Source organism: Chelonia mydas, chromosome 20, assembly GCF_015237465.2.
Source record: "Chelonia mydas isolate rCheMyd1 chromosome 20, rCheMyd1.pri.v2, whole genome shotgun sequence".
Lineage (NCBI taxonomy): Eukaryota > Metazoa > Chordata > Testudines > Cheloniidae > Chelonia > Chelonia mydas.
In genome coordinates this window covers 8,318,731-8,336,392 of record NC_051260.2, presented here as the reverse complement: position 1 = coordinate 8,336,392, position 17,662 = coordinate 8,318,731, and the positions used below count along the sequence as shown (strand labels likewise).

General features: G+C 51.8%; 1 protein-coding gene across 3 annotated transcripts in view; it reads left to right on the top strand.

Moving 5' to 3' along the window:
• The window catches only part of PPP1R1A (protein phosphatase 1 regulatory inhibitor subunit 1A), a 67,007-nt gene that overhangs the window by 46,944 nt on the left and 2,401 nt on the right, over positions 1 to 17,662 (top strand). For 2 of the 3 annotated variants that reach the window (XM_037884232.2, XM_037884231.2), the window contains exons 3-5: positions 2,028 to 2,065; positions 3,258 to 3,321; positions 8,811 to 9,017. In XM_037884232.2, coding sequence (XP_037740160.1) covers positions 2,028 to 2,065; positions 3,258 to 3,321; positions 8,811 to 9,017 — 309 coding nt within the window. The remainder of the gene's footprint in view (positions 1 to 2,027; positions 2,066 to 3,257; positions 3,322 to 8,810; positions 9,018 to 17,662) is intronic. The other variant, XM_043532551.1, reaches the window with a different exon arrangement.

Sequence of the window (17,662 nt, the reverse complement as noted above, 5' to 3'; positions counted from 1 at the left end):
TATCATACACATTGTAAGGAGAGTGGTCACTTTAGATAAGCTATTATCAGCAGGAGAGCGGGTTTGTGTGGGGGTGGGGTGGGGGGGTGAGGTGAGAAAACCTGGATTTGTGCTGGAAATGGCCCAACTTGATTATCATACACATTGTAAGGAGAGTGATCACTTTAGATAAGCTATTACCGGCAGGAGAGTGGGGTGGGAGGAGGTATTTTTTCATGCTTTGTGTGTATATAAAAATATCTTCTATACTTTCCACAGTATGCATCCGATGAAGTGAGCTGTAGCTCATGAAAGCTCATGCTCAAATAAATTGGTTAGTCTCTAAGGTGCCACAAGTCCTCCTTTTCATTTTGCGAATACAGACTAACACGGCTGTTACTCTGAAACCTGTCACTGGGGATGGGAGACCTGACAGCCTGTAACCTGAGCCAGGAGGAGGGGGAGGGGGGAGGTAACTCCTCTGGCCGGGAAACTGGACAAAGGCGGCAGGAGAGAGCCTGCTGGGGGTGGGGGTTGTTTTCAGTTTGGTGCTGGGTGGTGGAATGCAGGGAACCCCAGGGCTGGAGTCTAAGCTCCCTGCCCCCCAGAAGGACTTGACTGAGGGGTCCTGGTTGTACCCACAAGCTCTGTTTTAGACTGTGTTCCTATTGTCCAATAAACCTTCCGTTTTCCTGGCTGGCTGAGAGTCACAGTGAATCCCAGGAAGAGGGGAGCAGTCCGCCGGACTCCCCCACACTCCGTGACACTCTCCCCACACGCTCCGTACACACCCCACACAGATGACCACCCACAAATACACCCATTCCATAGGCACTCTGTACAAAGAGAGGGTCCCCCCCACACACACACATGCTCTGGGAGGCTCATCCTGTCCCCACCCTGCCCCTGTGCCTGGGAGGAGAGGGGGCTACTCACCCAGGCTGCCCAGCAGGGACTCGGCTCTACAGGCAAAACCCACCTCTCCAGGGAAACCTGGGAACAAAGTGAGCGGGCTGGGCCTGATCCCGATCTCAGCCACGCTGCTGCAAATCGTCAGCAAGTGAAGCTGCTTCAGGGTGAGTCCGGCAGCGTGAGGCCTGCTGTGCCATGTGTCCCACGCCAGCATGGGCTGTGGTGCCCTGGCACAGAGACCCCATTGCTGGGTGCTGGGAGCCAGCATGCTCCCTGGGACTGAGCCAATGCATTTCACCAGCAATAAAGTGAGACTCCTGGCCAGGGACTGACCCGCTGCTGCCATGCCCAGTTCTCAGTGGTGGCAGGTGACAGAACGAGGAGCAATGGTCTCAAGTTGCAGTGGGGGAGGTCTAGGTTGGATATTAGGAAACACTATTTGACTAGGAGGGTGGTGAAGCACTGGAATGCGTTACCTAGGGAGGTGGTGGAATCTCCTTCCTTAGAGGTTTTTAAGGCCCGGCTTGACAAAGCCCTGGCTGGGATGATTTAGTTGGGGATTGGTCCTGCCTGGAGCAGGGGGTTGGACTAGATACCTCCTGAGGGCTCTTCCAACCCTAATCTTCTACGATTCTATAATTCTAAGTGGGCAAAAAGTGCTGCCGTGCTGACTGGGTGGTGTTTGGCACCCACTTTGCGGTGGTGGGAAAGACACATGAGGGGTGTGGTCAGTCGGGCCCAGCCTCTGGCTGCTTGATGGGGCAGGAAAAGTGTCTGAGCAAATAGCCCAGGTGTTTCCCCCTTTGTAGACCAGGGCTGAGCCCCCTGACCTGCCCCCTCTCTCGCTGGGATGCTGCGATGAAGTTAATCCATATTTCTGCAGCATTTTGAGATTCCCCAGCTGAGGACAGTATGGAAATGCAAAGGATTCGTACGGTCGGCGGGGAGGGGGTTAGTGGTTGAATGCAGTGTGTTATAAAGCAGCTGCTGAAGATCCCCAGGGCTGGACCTGCCCCGAGCATCCACCTGGGTGTGACCAGCTCCTGGAGTCTTCTCTCTACTAACCTGTTGCTCCTCTTCTCCCCCACCCCCCATTCTTTTTCTCCCCATTTCCACGTGCCCCCTCCGCCCCACAGAAATTGACGAGGACCGGCTCCCCAACCCATTGCTGAAGGTAGGTGCCTCCTTGTCTCACGCATCCTCCTCTGGTGGTTTGGAAGGGGCTGGCAGTCCTGCACACGGGCGCCCGTCAGGGGAGCCCCACGCGGTAGGACTCCGCATGCCTTGCATTTCCTAGCAGGAACATGCCTGAGTCTCACGTTTCTGGTCAGCCCAGAGCAGCAGGGCAGAGCGGTTCTGTCAGTCGGGTCAGCCTAGCCTGATCCCTGGGCCCAGCGGGCCCGAGGCTGCCATTCTTGGAGAACAGTGGCGTAGGGAGTGCAGACGAGGAGAGGCCATTGGGCTGCTCCCAGGACCCAGCTCCCCCAGGCGACTCCAGACCTGAGCTAGCAGGCAGGAGAGACTGTGTGCGGGAGCAGGGGCAGGGGTAAAGGAAGTGTGGGAGTCTGCGTGTGGGGTGTGAATGTGAACGTGCCTAGCTGTGGGGAAATGGGCATATGGAGTGGCTGGGAGAGGCTCTCTGGGGGTGAGGGGTGGGCAAGTGGGAACTGGGGATGGGTGAGGGCCGTGGAAGCAGACAGACTGCGTGCACGGGTGTCGGGAAGGAATCTCGGTTCTCTCTGAGCTCCAGGAAGGATTTCTATGAAATCTGTAACCACTCCCCCGTACGTCCCAGCTGTGACAGTGAAATGAGCCACACCCAGGAGGAACCCCCATCAGCCCCCAATCCTAACTGCAGGCAGCCCCCAGCCCTGCTAGCCACTCCACAGGCTCCCTCACCAAAGCTCTTCCAAAGGGGCATGGGGGGGGGGGGTGAGACTGCATGTGCACCTCTGTGTGCAGTGGGTTGTGGGGTGTCTGGGGGTGCACTTGGGGATGGAGGAGGGAGGGGGACGTACGGGATACCAGCGCTGCACTTGAGTTATTGTAATCAGCCGATGTCTGGGGCCCCTTAGCTAGAGCAGGGCTGCCAGCCGGTCATTGCTCCATTGGGATCCAGGTGGTGAGACCTCACTGCCCGCACACCCTCTCCCTCTGCCACCCTCCGAGGCTGAACATGAGAATGTGGGCAGGTCCCAGCAGGCATTGCTGCATCTTGACCAAAAGCAGCCTGGGACCTGTGCTGGAGGGCGGGGGGGGGGGCAGTGTGCCCTGTTCTGTGCCTGCTGGATGCCAGCCCCACTCCCCAGCAAACTACCAACGCCGTGCAGTATCCTGCTGTGACCTGGCCTTCCCTCTCTTTGCAGCCGGGTCTGTCCATGTCTCCCAGACAGAGGAAGAAGGTCCCCCGCACGACCCCCACCATGAAAGGTACCGTGGCATGCCCTCCGCTTCACGCTGCTGTTGGGAGGTACAAGGACATGCAGCGGGCACATCTCACGCCCAGTTCTCTCTGGGAAAGGCTTCTGTTTTCTCCTGCTTCCTTCATCCGCCCGGTCTTCCATCTGACATTCCCTCCCTCTCCCTCTGAGCCTTGCTCCATTTCCCTGCCAGCTGCCCCCTGCGTCCTCCCCAGTCTTGTCCCATGTTCTGGCACTAGGGGCCTCTGGAGAGATTCTCTGAGCTGGGGGAGCAGAGGGTAGGCGCTTGGACGGCAGTATTCATTCTGCACACGGCGAAAGAACAGCTCGGTTCCCCTCCTGACATTTCCCAGCCGGCGAGCAGTTGGCGTTATATAATGCAGGGGGCTCCTGCCCATTTCACTCCAGGCTGCTGTTCTGTCCACAGGCCAGCGTGCCTTCCCCCATTCTAAAGACGGGGTCACCTGCAAGTCTGGGAAGTGGCTGTGGGTTTGGGTATCCAGGGCATCGCACATCCCCGCCAGCTTGAGGGGCGTGGAGCTGTGAGTTGGGCACGGACCCATTTCAAACGCGTCGTAAGCACACTGGGTTTCTGAACTGAGCAGCCACGTGGCTTGACGGTGTGTCCCAGTTCCACTCCACGGTTGACGATGCAGCAGCTGACATGTCTGTGGAGTTATTTTTAAATGAATAATTGTGTTGCTAGCAGTATAAGAAAAGAAGGCAGCGAGCTAAGTATGTGCTCTGAACTTGCAAGGTAAACAGTACTAGGCATACCCTGATCTCAGATGGGTGACCAAGGGGAGCTCGGGTGCTGCAGGGTTGGTGATGCCATAGTGGGCGCTCTGCCCTCTAAACCAGTGTTGGTGGCGGGTGCAGATACCCTGGTGTTATTCTCGGGGGGTGAAGCTCTGGAGTCTCGCCTCAAACACGGCTACAATAAATCCACCCTCCGGCTTTTGTTCTTCACCTCCTTCCTACATGGTTGTGCCACATTGCAGTGAGGCTGTTGAACAGCTGCTGTGCTCCATCCCAAAGGTGGCTGCATTTCGATGTGTGGAGGGCAGAGGGGGGTGAACTGATTCCTGTGAGGATCTCCAGGTGAAAGGTGCTGTAGAAAGGATAAGTCAATAAGGGACTTGCAGAGTCTGGAGCCTTCCCTGACTCAGACCCTCCCAGTCCATCCGCAGTGAGCACCTCACCAATTGCAGCCAGCGGAGCAGCAGGGGATCTGCATGACCCCATCTCCACCCCTCTCCACCTGGTCACGGACTTTGCTCCCTTCAGCACCTTGGCTGCTGCAGCTGCCTCCAATGTCCTCCTTGCTGCCTCCCAGCACATGGGGCCCCAGCTCCTCTTCCATGTCCATCTCAGGACTCGGCTGTCATCTTTGTTTCTAACACCCCCCTGCTTTTCTTCCCTCCCCAGGGGCCCTGGGGTTAGAAGCTCTGTCACTTTTCACCACTCCTCTCCCTCTACTGCCTGCCCTCCCATCACCGGGAATCGGCCTCCTTTGCTCCTTGGCAGGGCCCAGCCAAGCATCTTTTTCACAGCTTTGTCCCTTGCCTCTCTCCACCTAATGCCCTGTCCCTCTCATCTTCACCTCTACTGAAAACCTGGCTGTGCGCTAGGACCCAGAGTGTAGAAAACTGTGTCTGCTGCTGGTGCATCTGTATTCTCCCTGCGCTAGATGCACAGAGATGGTGGAGTGCGGTGCTGGAGGAAGGAGGGCACAAGAGACATAACTGGCAGGCAGGAGAAAAGGGGAGAGGGAATAACAGAAAGCAGCAGGATCTGCAGGGAGAGAGAGGAGGAGGAGCCTCTTATGGACCTCTCTAGCACCCCTAGGAACCTGGACTGATTAACCCCAGCTTCTCAGGGAGTTTCCTGTTTCCCGCTGCTTCCCTGAACCCAGTGAGGAGAACAGGCAGTCAACTGAAGTAGTAGGAGCCAGTTAGGCCCTTAAGACGCTGATATCTTCCCTCACTCAGGCCCTGCTACCAGTCTGCTTATTTGTCCCCTTCAATTGAGTGTTGAGAGCCTCTCTAGCTGGCACAGAACAGCAGTCATGAGTGAAAGAAGAAAACGCCCCTCTGGGGCAGCATTCAGAAAAAGAAAGAAAGCAAAGGAAGCTTTTCTATCTGAGCAGGAAGGAGCTCTCCTGAGATACATAGACACAAACGTTCACGGTGAGCCTTCCCGCCCCAGTGAGGATGTGAGTGGTGAGGAGATGCCTGATCTTCCAGTTAGTCAGAGTGCAGGTGACGGGGCAGCTACTGCAGCATCCATATCTCCATCTCAAATGGATGTAACCGTGCACATTCCTGAAGAAAAGTGTAGATCAGAGAAGAGTGTGGTGGACGAGCAAGAAACAGCTGCTGCTGAGTTTAGTTCCTTAAGTCGAGATGATCCAGGACTGTGGACCCACTTGAGCAGTAGCCTGAGGGACTTCCTTGTACTGCATGGGCCACAGCAAGTGAAAAACTTCATGTTCCCCAAAGACAATGAAAACAGAAGTTTCCATCCAACACATTAGTGGCGTGAAATCCCCAATGGTGACATGGCTTATGTACTCAAAAACCCAAAATGCTGCATACTGGTTTTGTTGCAAACTCTTCTTCCACTCTAATGTTCCAGACACATTGGGTTCTACAGGAACAAAGGACTGGAAAAATCTGGCTGGAAATCTGGCTTGCCATGAGAAGGCAGCAAATCACCAGAGAGCATTCCATAGGTGGAAAGAGTTTGAGATGAGACTAAGGTTAAAGGCCACCACAGATGATCAGCATCAAGAGAAGATTGCATCAGAGTCTCTTTACTGGCAAAGTGTTCTGAAAAGGCTCATTGCCATTGTGAGAATGCTGCTACCCAAACCCTAGCACTGCGCGGTGCTTCAGATCAGCAGTATGTGCCAAACAATGGAAACGTCCTTAAAATTGTGGAGCTGATGGCTGAGTTTGATGCTGTACTCCAGGAGCAACTAAGAAGAGTCACCACCCAAGCAATGTACACACACCACTACCTTGGAAAAACAATTCAAAACGAGATCATACAGTTACTGGCAACAAAAGTCAAACAGAAGATTGTGGCAGCTCTGAAGTCAGCAAGATATTACTCTGTTATTCTGGACTGCACACCTGACATCAGCCATACGGAACAAATGCCTTTAATGGAGCGTTTTGTAACAACAACAGAACCTAGTGAAAATGTCCCGGCAGTGGTGACTGTCAGAGAGCATTTTCTAGAATGTATTGACACTGATGATACTACAGGAGCTGGTATGACAAATGTGCTTCTTAAAAAGCTGGAAGATACGGGAATTGCGATAGCTGACATGAGAGGTCAGGGCTACGATAACGGTGCCAACATGAGAGGAAAGAACAGAGGAGAGCAGACACGGATCTGCGAGTTAAACCCTGTCCCATGCAGTTCTCATTCACTGAACGTGGTGGTCAGTGATGCAGCATCAGCTTCTAGTGAGGCTGCTGAATTTTTTAATGTAATCCAAAGCATCTATGTATTTTTCTCTGCATCAACTTATCAATGGCAAATTTTGAAGCAACATCTGGGAACATCCTCTCTGACACTGAAACCACTGAATGCCACACAAGGGAAAGTTGAGTGGAGGTGACGAAGCCCATCAAACACCAAATTGGGAAGATAGATGATGCCATAGTTGCCATTATGGAGGATAAGGCTATGACAGGAACTGTTCGTGGGAGAACAGTGGCAGAGGGAAATGGAATCACCAGAAACATACATCACTTCACATTTCTGTGTGGCTTAGTGTTGTGGCATGACAGACTGTTTGAAATAAATGTTGTAAGCAAGAGACTCCAAGGTATGGACCTTGATATATCTGGAGCAATGGAACAACTGGACAAAGCAAAGCCAGACCTATAGTCTTACCGGTCAGATGAGGGATTTCAAAACGTTCTGAAGCGTGCACAGAAGTTGGTAGAGGAACTTCACACTGAAGCTATTTTCCCACCCATTCAGGAATACAAGAGTCACTGAAGTAGAAGACATTTTGATTACAAGGCACGCGATAATCCCATGAGACCCCAAACAACAATTCAAAATTGAATTATTTAACCAGGTGCTAGATTGTGCAATACAGTCAGTTGAAGAACGTTTCATGCAGCTCAAGGAACACAGCAGTATATTGGGGATGTTGTATGATATTCCAAAACTCCTCAATATACCTGGAGAAGACCTACACCAGCAACGCAGGGCACTAGAGACAGTGTTGACACATGCGTGATATTGATGCGAGTGATTTAGGTGATGAACTGAAAGCCCTTTCAAGATACATTTCAGCAGGATCAACTCCAAAGGCTGTTCTGGACTCTATGAGCACAAATAAGATGACCACCCTCTTTCCAAATGTTTTAGTTGCTCTGCGCATACTTCTAACACTTCCTGTAACAGTTGCCAGTGGAGAACGCAGCTTCTCCAAGCTGAAGTTAATAAAAACACGTCTACTCCCCACAAGGACACAGGAGAGGCTGGTTGGCCTTGCAACCATCTCAACAGAGCATGAGCTGGCCCAGACTGTGGACCTTCAGCAGGAAGCAGTTCAAATCTTTACAACCAAGAAGGCACGGAAAGCACCACTTTGATTATTCAAACAGATAAAAATGCCAGTGTTTACTATGCAGACAAGAAAAGTTACATTTGCTGTTCAGGTGTTTGAAAGTTAAGTGTTACTTAAAATTTTTGAACAAGGCATTTTAAGTTGTTGGTTCTCCTTTATTGGGGTAGGTAGCAGAGCAGTACCATGAGAGGAATAGAAGAAGAAGAAGGCAGAATTGAGATTTTTCAAAGTTTTGGCGCAAGCGAGGGGGCATGGGGGCATCATTTGAGCTCCCCGCCTCAGGTGCCAAAATGTTGTGGGCTGGAGCTGGGCCTCACCCTTCTGTCTCTCCCTCTGCTGAGCTGGGCTGGGCTGGCTGACCCTCTGCGTGTTCTGGGGCACGGTCCCACTGGGGCCTAGACTCCTGGACCATGGAGCTACTGCCACTGTCCTGATAGACAGGACATAGGGGTTAAAACCATCTTGTCATCTCACCCTGCTCACACCAAGTTGCCACCAGGGGATCCGCACCAGGTCTTACCTGGGGCAGCTCAGCGCTAGGAACGGGCACCGGGCCGGGGGAGAGGATCAGCGCTGAGAATGGACAAAGAGTGACTCAGTGCTGGGAATGGGCAAAGAGTGACTTAGTGCTGGGAATGGGTGTGAGGTGACTCAGTGCTGGAGACAAGCCCAGACAGATCAGCACCAGGTCTGACCGGGGTGGCTTAGCACTGGGGGCAGGCCTAGGGACTATCAGGATCAGGTCTGACCTGGAGTGACCCAGCGCTGGGTGTACTGTGGCCCCCATTGGAGAGACACTGGGCATGTGTCCACATGTCTGATTACCCACATGGGCCAGGAGTTCCCCCTTCAGCCCCAAACCCCCGAGCGTTGCTCATCCTTGGCCTCTCTCTCTCCTGCAGAGCTCCAGATGATGGTGGAGCACCACCTGTGCAAGCAGCAGGGGGAGGAGGAGGATGCCAGTGTGGAGAGCCAGGAGCCGCACAGCCCCGGATGCTGCCACCACGGTAACACAGCCCCCAGCCACAGCCCCGGGGGGACCTGCCCCCTTGCTCAGGCCAAGGCCAGGCTGGAGTCTCAGGAGGGCAACTGTGCTGGACCAGACAGGAGTGAGTATAACATGGACACGTGGGAAGGATATTAGAGTGCCCCCGGTGATGTCCTCGGTTGGACAGAGTCCTTCCCCGGGCAATCAGCACCTGCCCCCTCTGTCTGCCCTGCTCTGCGCCAGGCCCATTGCCCCCCTTCTCCGTTGTCTGACACCTAGTGCCTCACTCGCACCAGAGCAAGGCGGGTGTAACACGCAGCCTGCTGCGCACACGCTGGTGTCATGCCGCTGACACAAACAGGTCAGCGGGAGCTGAGCCCCGAGGCAGAACCTGCAGCTCATCCGGCCTCCGAGCTCAACCCAGGGCAGGCAGTGGCCTCTGGCTTTGGGGAGTTTGGGGAGGATCCCAGTCTGGCTGCTCTATCCCATGTTTGCTCCCAGTTCCCAGGAAGTTCGGGCCCATGGGTGATTAAATGCGGCACTGAGCTTTGCTTTGTGTCCCTGGGCCTGCATGTCCCTCTCTGTCTCAGGTGCCATCACCGTGGTATCTGGGTGTGTCACCTTCTTTAATGCATTTACCCTCCCAGACCCCTGGGGAGATCGCCAAGGCTATCTGCCCCAGGGTATGGGAGGGGACCTGCAGTTTTACCTCCCCATGAGATCCCCCCTCAGCCCCGGCCATGAGGTCAGTTCAGCTGGGAACATCCCCTCCCCTCTGACCCAAGAATTGGAAACCTCCTGTCCTGTACAGCAAAGGGGCATTTACCAGAAATGCCCTCATAAAGCTCACATACAAAGCAAACAATATTCAGCTAGGCTGAGCCCTCAAAGCCCTGGGAAGGAGCCGCTGAGGGAGTGGAAACATAGTGCCTGTTACCCTGACAACAGCTTTTGCTTAGCACCAGGGCTTTAGGTGTGGAAATTCACATGACATATCTCAGTAATAACCTTAGCTCTGACCCACAAGCCCCCAACCTCCTTGTGCCCTGCGCTGGTGCCATGTAGGGCAAACGCCCTTTCCTCTGCCCCCTGCCCCATGCTAGCATCTCCCTGTGGTGCCCCCCACTTCCATGCTTCTCCTGACACCTTCGGTGTGTCCTGCTTCCCCGCCCTGATGGGCTAAGTGAAGCCACGTCTTCGAGAGGCTGTGGGAACGAGCGGGAGGGCAAAGGCCTTGGGTCCAATAGCGATGAGGAAGGATCTGCAGCAGCAGTGGGAACACTGGCCTCTAGTGGTCACAGGGAAAAGCTGCAGCTATCCATTGATGCCAACAGCCACTGGACAGGCTGAGTGATGGACCCGGGTCACAAGGCAAGAGGCTCAGGAGTGTCTTGCCCAGATCAGCGCTGTTGGTGAGCACATGGAAGAGCAGCTGGGGCTCTGGGTGTTCCAAGGGGCCATGATGCAGCTGGGGAAAATGCTCTGATCTTTTCCTTCCCTGATGAATCAGTCACTGGAGCAGCATTTTAACAGATTCCTCCAAAACCCTCATCAAATATTTACCATGAAATTCTGTCCTCCTGCTGGCAGCCTGCAAAGCAGGACACACACATCACTGACTCCAGAGCAACTGATGCAGCCAAACGAGAACCAGTTCCCTAGCTTCTCACTCGCTTTCAGATTTTTGCTGCTTCGCCTAAGTGCAGGACAGATGCACAGAACACCACAGACTCTCCTGCGGTTTCTGGGGCAGAGGGGATGCTTCTGGAGTTGGAGACAGAACGCCTGGGTTCTATCCCTGGCTCTGCATGACTTTGAGCAGATATCATCCCCTCTCTGTGCCTCAGTTTCCCCTTCTGTATTGCAGGGAGATGATCACTCCTTGCTTGACATGGGGCTGAAAGCGAATATCTGCAAAGGACTTTGAGCTCTGGACAGGGCTCTTTTTCTCTCTCTGTGCTACCCTTACCTAGCTACTCTTACATCAACAGCATGGCTACCCCATCATGGCATCATCGCTCTAGGGTGGCATGTCCGTTAGCCATTTCATTGTCCCCAGGTTCCCCCATCCTTCAGGGGCATGTGATGGGGAAGCAAACAGACACACAGGCTTTGCAAAGGAGTCTAAATTCAGTTGTTCTTTACTGTAGATAGCACAAGAATTACCCAGAGCTAGACAAATTAACAACACATCTGGACGCATTTCCCTGCTTCAGTTTCCTCATCATTGTGGAGCATTCTCTGGACTCCTCAAAGGAGCCCAAATACCTCCTTCTGTGCGTGGCTTCTCCTCCAGATCATGAAGTCTTCTCTTATTCCTGCAGCTAGCTTCCTTCTACTTCTTGTCTCCTCTCTGTCTGTCTGTCTGTCTCTCTCTTTCAAATGGCCAGTGAGAGACCTTTTCTCTTTTCACCCTTTGCCCCCTTTGGCAGATGACCTCCCAATCAGCCTCATCTGGTGTGCCTTGGGCAGCAGCCATCTCTTTGTTCACAGGTGCTCCATTTGAATGGAAAATCATCAAAGTTTAATGACCCTCCTTTGTTAGCCCTGTGCCAGGACATGAATTTCTCCAGTCAACTCCTGTGCATTTTACTTCCATATATAGACAAATGGAACCACAGAAGGCAAATAAGCCCAACATTCAAAGTGGAGTCTGCAGTGTGTTACAGATATCCATAAAGTTTCCAAAATCAAACAGAATTCATAAGCTGTACACAGAGAGACAAGGTAAATTATTTTATTGCACCAACTTCTGTTGGTGAGAGAGAAGCTTTCAAGCTGCACAGAGCTCTTCTTCAGGGCTAGGAATGTGCTCAGAGTGTCACAGCTAAATACAAGATGGAACAGATTGTTTAGTAAAAGTAAACACATATTTTAAGGGACTATTTAAGGTGGGTTTCAGAGTAACAGCCGTGTTAGTCTGTATTCGCAAAAATAAAAGGAGGACTTGTGGCACCTTAGAGACTAACCAATTTATTTGAGCATGAGCTTTCGTGAACTACAGCTCACTTCATCGGATGCATACTGTGGAAATCGCAGAAGACATTATATACACAGACACCATGAAACAATACCTCCTCCCACCCCACTCTCCTGCTGGTAATAGCTTATCTAAAGTGATCATCAAGTTGGGCCATTTCCAGCACAAATCCAGGTTTTCTCACCCTCCGCCCCCCCACAAACAAACTCACTCTCTTGCTGGTAATAGCCCATCCAAAGTGACCACTGTCTTCACAATGTGTATGATAATCAAGGTGGGCCATTTCCTGCAGAAATCCAGGTTCTCTCACCCCCTCACCCCCCTCCAAAAACCACACACACAAACTCACTCTCCTGCTGGTAATAGCCTATCCAAAGTGACCACTCTCCTTACAACCTGCATGAAAATCAAAGTGGGCCATTTCCAGCACAAATCCAGGTTTTCTCACTCCCCCACCCCCATACTCACACAAACTCACTCTCCTGCTGGTAATAGCTCATCCGAAGTGACCACTCCCCCTACAATGTGCATGATAATCAAGGTGGGCCATTTCCAGCACAAATCCAGGTTTTCTCACCCGCCCCCCCCCCACACACAAACTCACTCTCCTGCTGGCAATAGCTCATCCAAACTGACCACTCTCCCCACACTGTGCATGACAATCAAGGTGGGCCACTTCCAGCATAAATCCAAGTTTAACCAGAACGTCTGGGGGGGGGGAGGAAAAAACAAGGGGAAATAGGCTACCTTGCATAATGACTTAGCCACTCCCAGTCTCTATTTAAGCCTAAATTAATAGTATCCAATTTGCAAATGAATTCCAATTCAGCAGTTTCTCGCTGGACTCTGGATTTGAAGTTTTCTTGTTGTAAGATAGCAACCTTCATGTCTCTGATTGCGTGACCAGAGAGATTGAAGTGTTCTCTGACTGTTTTATGAATGTTATAATTCTTGACATCTGATTTGTGTCCATTTATTCTTTTACGTAGAGACTGTCCAGTTTGACCAATGTACATGGCAGAGGGGCATTGCTTGCACATGATGGCATATATCACATTGGTGGATGTGCAGGTGAACGAGCCTCTGATAGTGTGGCTGATGTTATTAGGCCCTGTGATGGTGTCCCCTGAATAGATATGTGGGCACAGTTGGCAACGGGCTTTGTTGCAAGGATAGGTTCCTGGGTTAGTGGTTCTGTTGTGTGGTATGTGGTTGTTGGTGAGTATTCGCTTCAGGTTGGGGGGTTGTCTGTAGGCAAGGACTGGCCTGTCTCCCAAGATTTGTGAGAGTGTTGGGTCATCCTTCAGGATAGGTTGTAGATCCCTAATAATGCGCTGGAGGGGTTTTAGTTGGGGGCTGAAGGTGACGGCTAGTGGCGTTCTGTTATTTTCTTTGTTAGGCCTGTCCTGTAGTAGGTGACTTCTGGGAACTCTTCTGGCTCTATCAATCTGTTTCTTCACTTCCGCAGGTGGGTATTGTAGTTGTAAGAATGCTTGATAGAGATCTTGTAGGTGTTTGTCTCTGTCTGAGGGATTGGAGCAAATGCGGTTGTATCGCAGAGCTTGGCTGTAGACGATGGATTGTGTGGTGTGGTCAGGGTGAAAGCTGGAGGCATGTAGGTAGGAATAGCGGTCAGTAGGTTTCCGGTATAGGGTGGTGTTTATGTGACCATTGTTTATTAGCACTGTAGTGTCCAGGAAGTGGATCTCTTGTGTGGACTGGACCAGGCTGAGGTTGATGGTGGGATGGAAATTGTTGAAATCATAGTGGAATTCCTCAAGGGCTTCTTTTCCATGGGTCCAGATGATGAAGATGTCATCAATATAGCGCAAGTAGAGTAGGAGCGTTAGGGGACGAGAGCTGAGGAAGCGTTGTTCTAAATCAGCCATAAAAATGTTGGCATACTGTGGGGCCATGCGGGTACCCATAGCAGTGCCGCTGATCTGAAGGTATACATTGTCCCCAAATGTAAAATAGTTATGGGTAAGGACAAAGTCACAAAGTTCAGCCACCAGGTTAGCCGTGACATTATCGGGGATAGTGTTCTTGACGGCTTGTAGTCCATCTTTGTGTGGAATGTTGGTGTAGAGGGCTTCTACATCCATTGTGGCCAGGATGGTGTTATCAGGAAGATCACCGATGGATTGTAGTTATATTTAAGGTGAAGTGACATGGGGTGAAGTCATGGGGAGAAGGATGGGGTGGGAGGCAGCTTGGGTGTGGGGGTTGTTCGTGGGTTACAGATTGTTGTAATCAGCCATAAATCCAGTGTCTCCCTTCAGTCCATGGTATTTAGTGTCTAGCAAAGTTATGAATTTAAGCTCCCAGGTTCATCTTTTGAAGGGGTTGTGCAGGTTTCCTTGGAGGATGAGGACTGAGAGGTCAGGTAGAGAGTATTCATTTTGTACAAAGTGCTCACCCCCAAGTGATGTGGTGTTTTTCTCTTTCATGATTTCCCTGTGTGAGTTTGTTCGAGAGCGTAATGGTTGTCTGGTTACACCCAGATCATTGTTACTGTGGCATTTAGTGCACTGGATGAGGTGCCCCACATGTTGTGATAGGCATGTGCTGGGACCTATGGATCTTGAAATGTGTTTTGTGTGGGGTATTGATCATCATAGCAATGAAGATATGTCTACAGGTTTTGCAACTGTTGTTCGGGCAGGGTCTGGTGCTGCTTTGAATTGGTGGGTGGGGAGCTTGCTTCTGATGATGAGTTGGGAGAGGCTGAGGGGTTGTGTGAAGGCCAGAAGAAGGCAGGAAAGATTTCTTTCAGGAAATGGTTCACATCGAGTATGGGTTGTAATTGTTTAATGATGCCCCATATGGGTTCTAGTGTGGGATGGGAGGTGACAGCTCAGGGTGTGTGGATGGAGGGAGTTTTATTTCCATATTGAAGCAGGTTCTCTTTAGGGTATCTGGGTGGCCCATTCCAGGATGTCGTCTACTTCTTTGATGGAGTGTCCTTGTTTGGTGAAGGCAGTTTTAAATACACCACAAAACCAATGGTATTCCTGACACACAGCGATGATATTTTCATCCTCTAGACAGATGACCTAAACTCCCTCATAGATTTCCACCACAACTTCAACAACCACCACCCATCCATTAAACTCTCTCTAGAAAACTCCCACACCAGCACCAACTTCCTGGATATCACGCTCTGCTTCAGCAATGGAACCCTACAGGCAACTAAATACTAGCAACCCATAGATCACCACGCTTTGTCTACACTACAAATTACTTCGCTATAACTTTGGAATAATCCACATCCCTGAGCAACGTAAATTACACCGACTTAAGAGCTGGCGTAGACAGTGCTATGTTGGTGGGAGAGCTTCTCCTGCCAACAGAGCTGCCGCCTCTTGTGGGAGGTGGTGTAATTAAGCCAACAGAAGAGCTCTCTCCTATCAGCTTAAAGCGTCTGTGCTGTAACGGATGCAATGTAGATGTAACCTTACCTTCACAGATGCAGTAACCATCCCAAGAAATCTGTTATCTACAGCCAGGCACTCAGATACCAAGAATATGCTCCAAGGAGAAAGTCCAGGATTCACACCTTAACACACTTAAAACTGCCTTTACCAAACATTGTATCAAGTCAATTGCATCATGGAAAACCTGTAGACATATCTACACCAGTAAGATGATCAACACCCCCCATAACACACCTTTCAAGATCCATGGGTCCTACACAGGCCTATCATAACATGGGGCAGCTCATCCCATGCACTAAATGCCACAGTAACAATGATGTGGGTGTAACCAGACAATCACTGCGCTCTCGAACAAACTCACACAGGAAAATGATAAAAGACCAGAACGCCCTATCACCTGTGGGTGAACACTTTTCACAACATGATCACTCTCTATCTGACCTCTCAGTAGGGTTGCCACCTGTTCGGCTTTTACCCAGACACTCTGGTTGTGGGCTTCTGTGTCTGGGTGCCATTTAGGGATGCCAGGTGCTCGGTTTTCAGCTGGAAAGTCTGGTCGAAAAGGGGACCTGACAACCCTAAATGGCACCTTAAAAGTCCAGTTCCCGCAGGGCGAGGGGAGTGCCGGGTCATTAACCCACACCAGCCCCTGCTCAACCGTGGCTCCTTGAGACGATCCAACGAGCAATGCGGGGAGGAAGGGAGAGGAGCGAGCGAGGGGGGCGGGGCCTTGGGAGAAGCGGTGGGGCACAGGCGTGGCCTTGGGAGTCAAGTTACGGGAAATTAGAAAGATGGCAACGCTACCTCTGAGTCCTCATCCTCAAAAGAAACCTGCCCAACCCCTTCAAAAGATGAGTTTAAAGACAAGTCGGAGTTTAAATTCCTAACTTTGCTAGACACTAAAAATCATGGACTGAAGACAGACACTGGATTTATGGCTTCTGACAACAATCTGTAACCCGCTAACCATGCCCCACAGCTGCCTTCCCTGCTATGGCTGGAGAGGTGTTAACAGGCCATTTCACCTTGAATGGTCCCTTGAAATGTGTGTTAACTACTTGTGCTAAACAATCTGTTCCACCTTGTATTTAAGCTGTGACCCCCTGAGTAAGTTTCCCAATCCCGAAGAAGAGCTCTGTGTGGCTGGAAAGCTTGTCTCTCTTACCAACAGAAATTGGTCCTACAAAAGATATTACCTCCCCTACCTTGTCTCGCTAATATCCTGAGAACAACAGAGCTACAAAACTGCATATTAGCTATACATAGACCGCTTCCCTAAATCATCCCACCGGAATTTGGTCCTGGCATTCCTGCTCCCCCATCGGTCACCATTGAGGACTGGACCTGGGATTCAAAAGCACTAAAAGCCTGGGCCCCACTTCAGCTAACAGGCTAATGGCCCCTAGTTTGAAGTGGTAGTAGATTTTTATCCTCTTAAATGAATCAGACACTAGAGGGGGGACTCCGAACACTGGGCTGGGGGACTGGGCTGCAGTGGCTCTGACTGGGTACTTGCACCCTCCCTCTGATTCTGAAAAGCCCTATCAGGTCTCTGGAACAAGGGAGCCACTTAGGGCAGCACTGAAGGGCTCCCAGAGCCTATATTAGGGGCTATGCTGGATAGAGGAGGCACAAGCCCCTGGCCCTATGTCTTGGCATCAGTGCCCACCAGGGGGGGAATCTGGCTCAAAGTGCTTTGTGCAGGGCAGCCAAAATCCCTTGCTATTCATGAGAACAGTGTCCAGCCCACATAAAGTCACGTCCCAGTGACCTCCACTCAGTCATGTCTCCATGGCGGCCTCTGTCTGCAAGGGAAGGAGGTGGCACTCTAGGGCAGGGCGAAGATCCCTGGGCAGGGGCAGGGTGAAGATCCCTGGGGCAGGCTGTGTCGGGCACATCCTGCAGGGCAAAGATCCCTGCAGCAGGCCATGTCGGGCACATCCTGCAGGGCAAAGATCCCTGGGGCAGGCCTCATCAGAAACGTCGTGCAGGGTGAAGATCCCTGGGGCAGGCCACATCGGAAACATCCTGCAGGGCGAAGATCCCTGGGGCAGGCCATGTCAGGCACATCCTGCAGGGCAAAGATCCCTGGGGCAGGCCTTGTCGGAAACGTCCTGCAGGGTGAAGATCCCTGGGGCAGGCCACATCGGAAATGTCCTGCAGGGCGAAGATCCCTGGGGCAGGCCATGTCAGGCACATCCTGCAGGGCAAGGATCCCTGGGGCAGGCCTCGTCGGAAACGTCCTGCAGGGCGAAGATCCCTGGGGCAGGCCATGTCCGGCACATCCTGCAGGGCGAAGATCCCTGGGGCAGGCCACGTTGGGCACGTCCTGTGGGGGGTGGGGTTGCA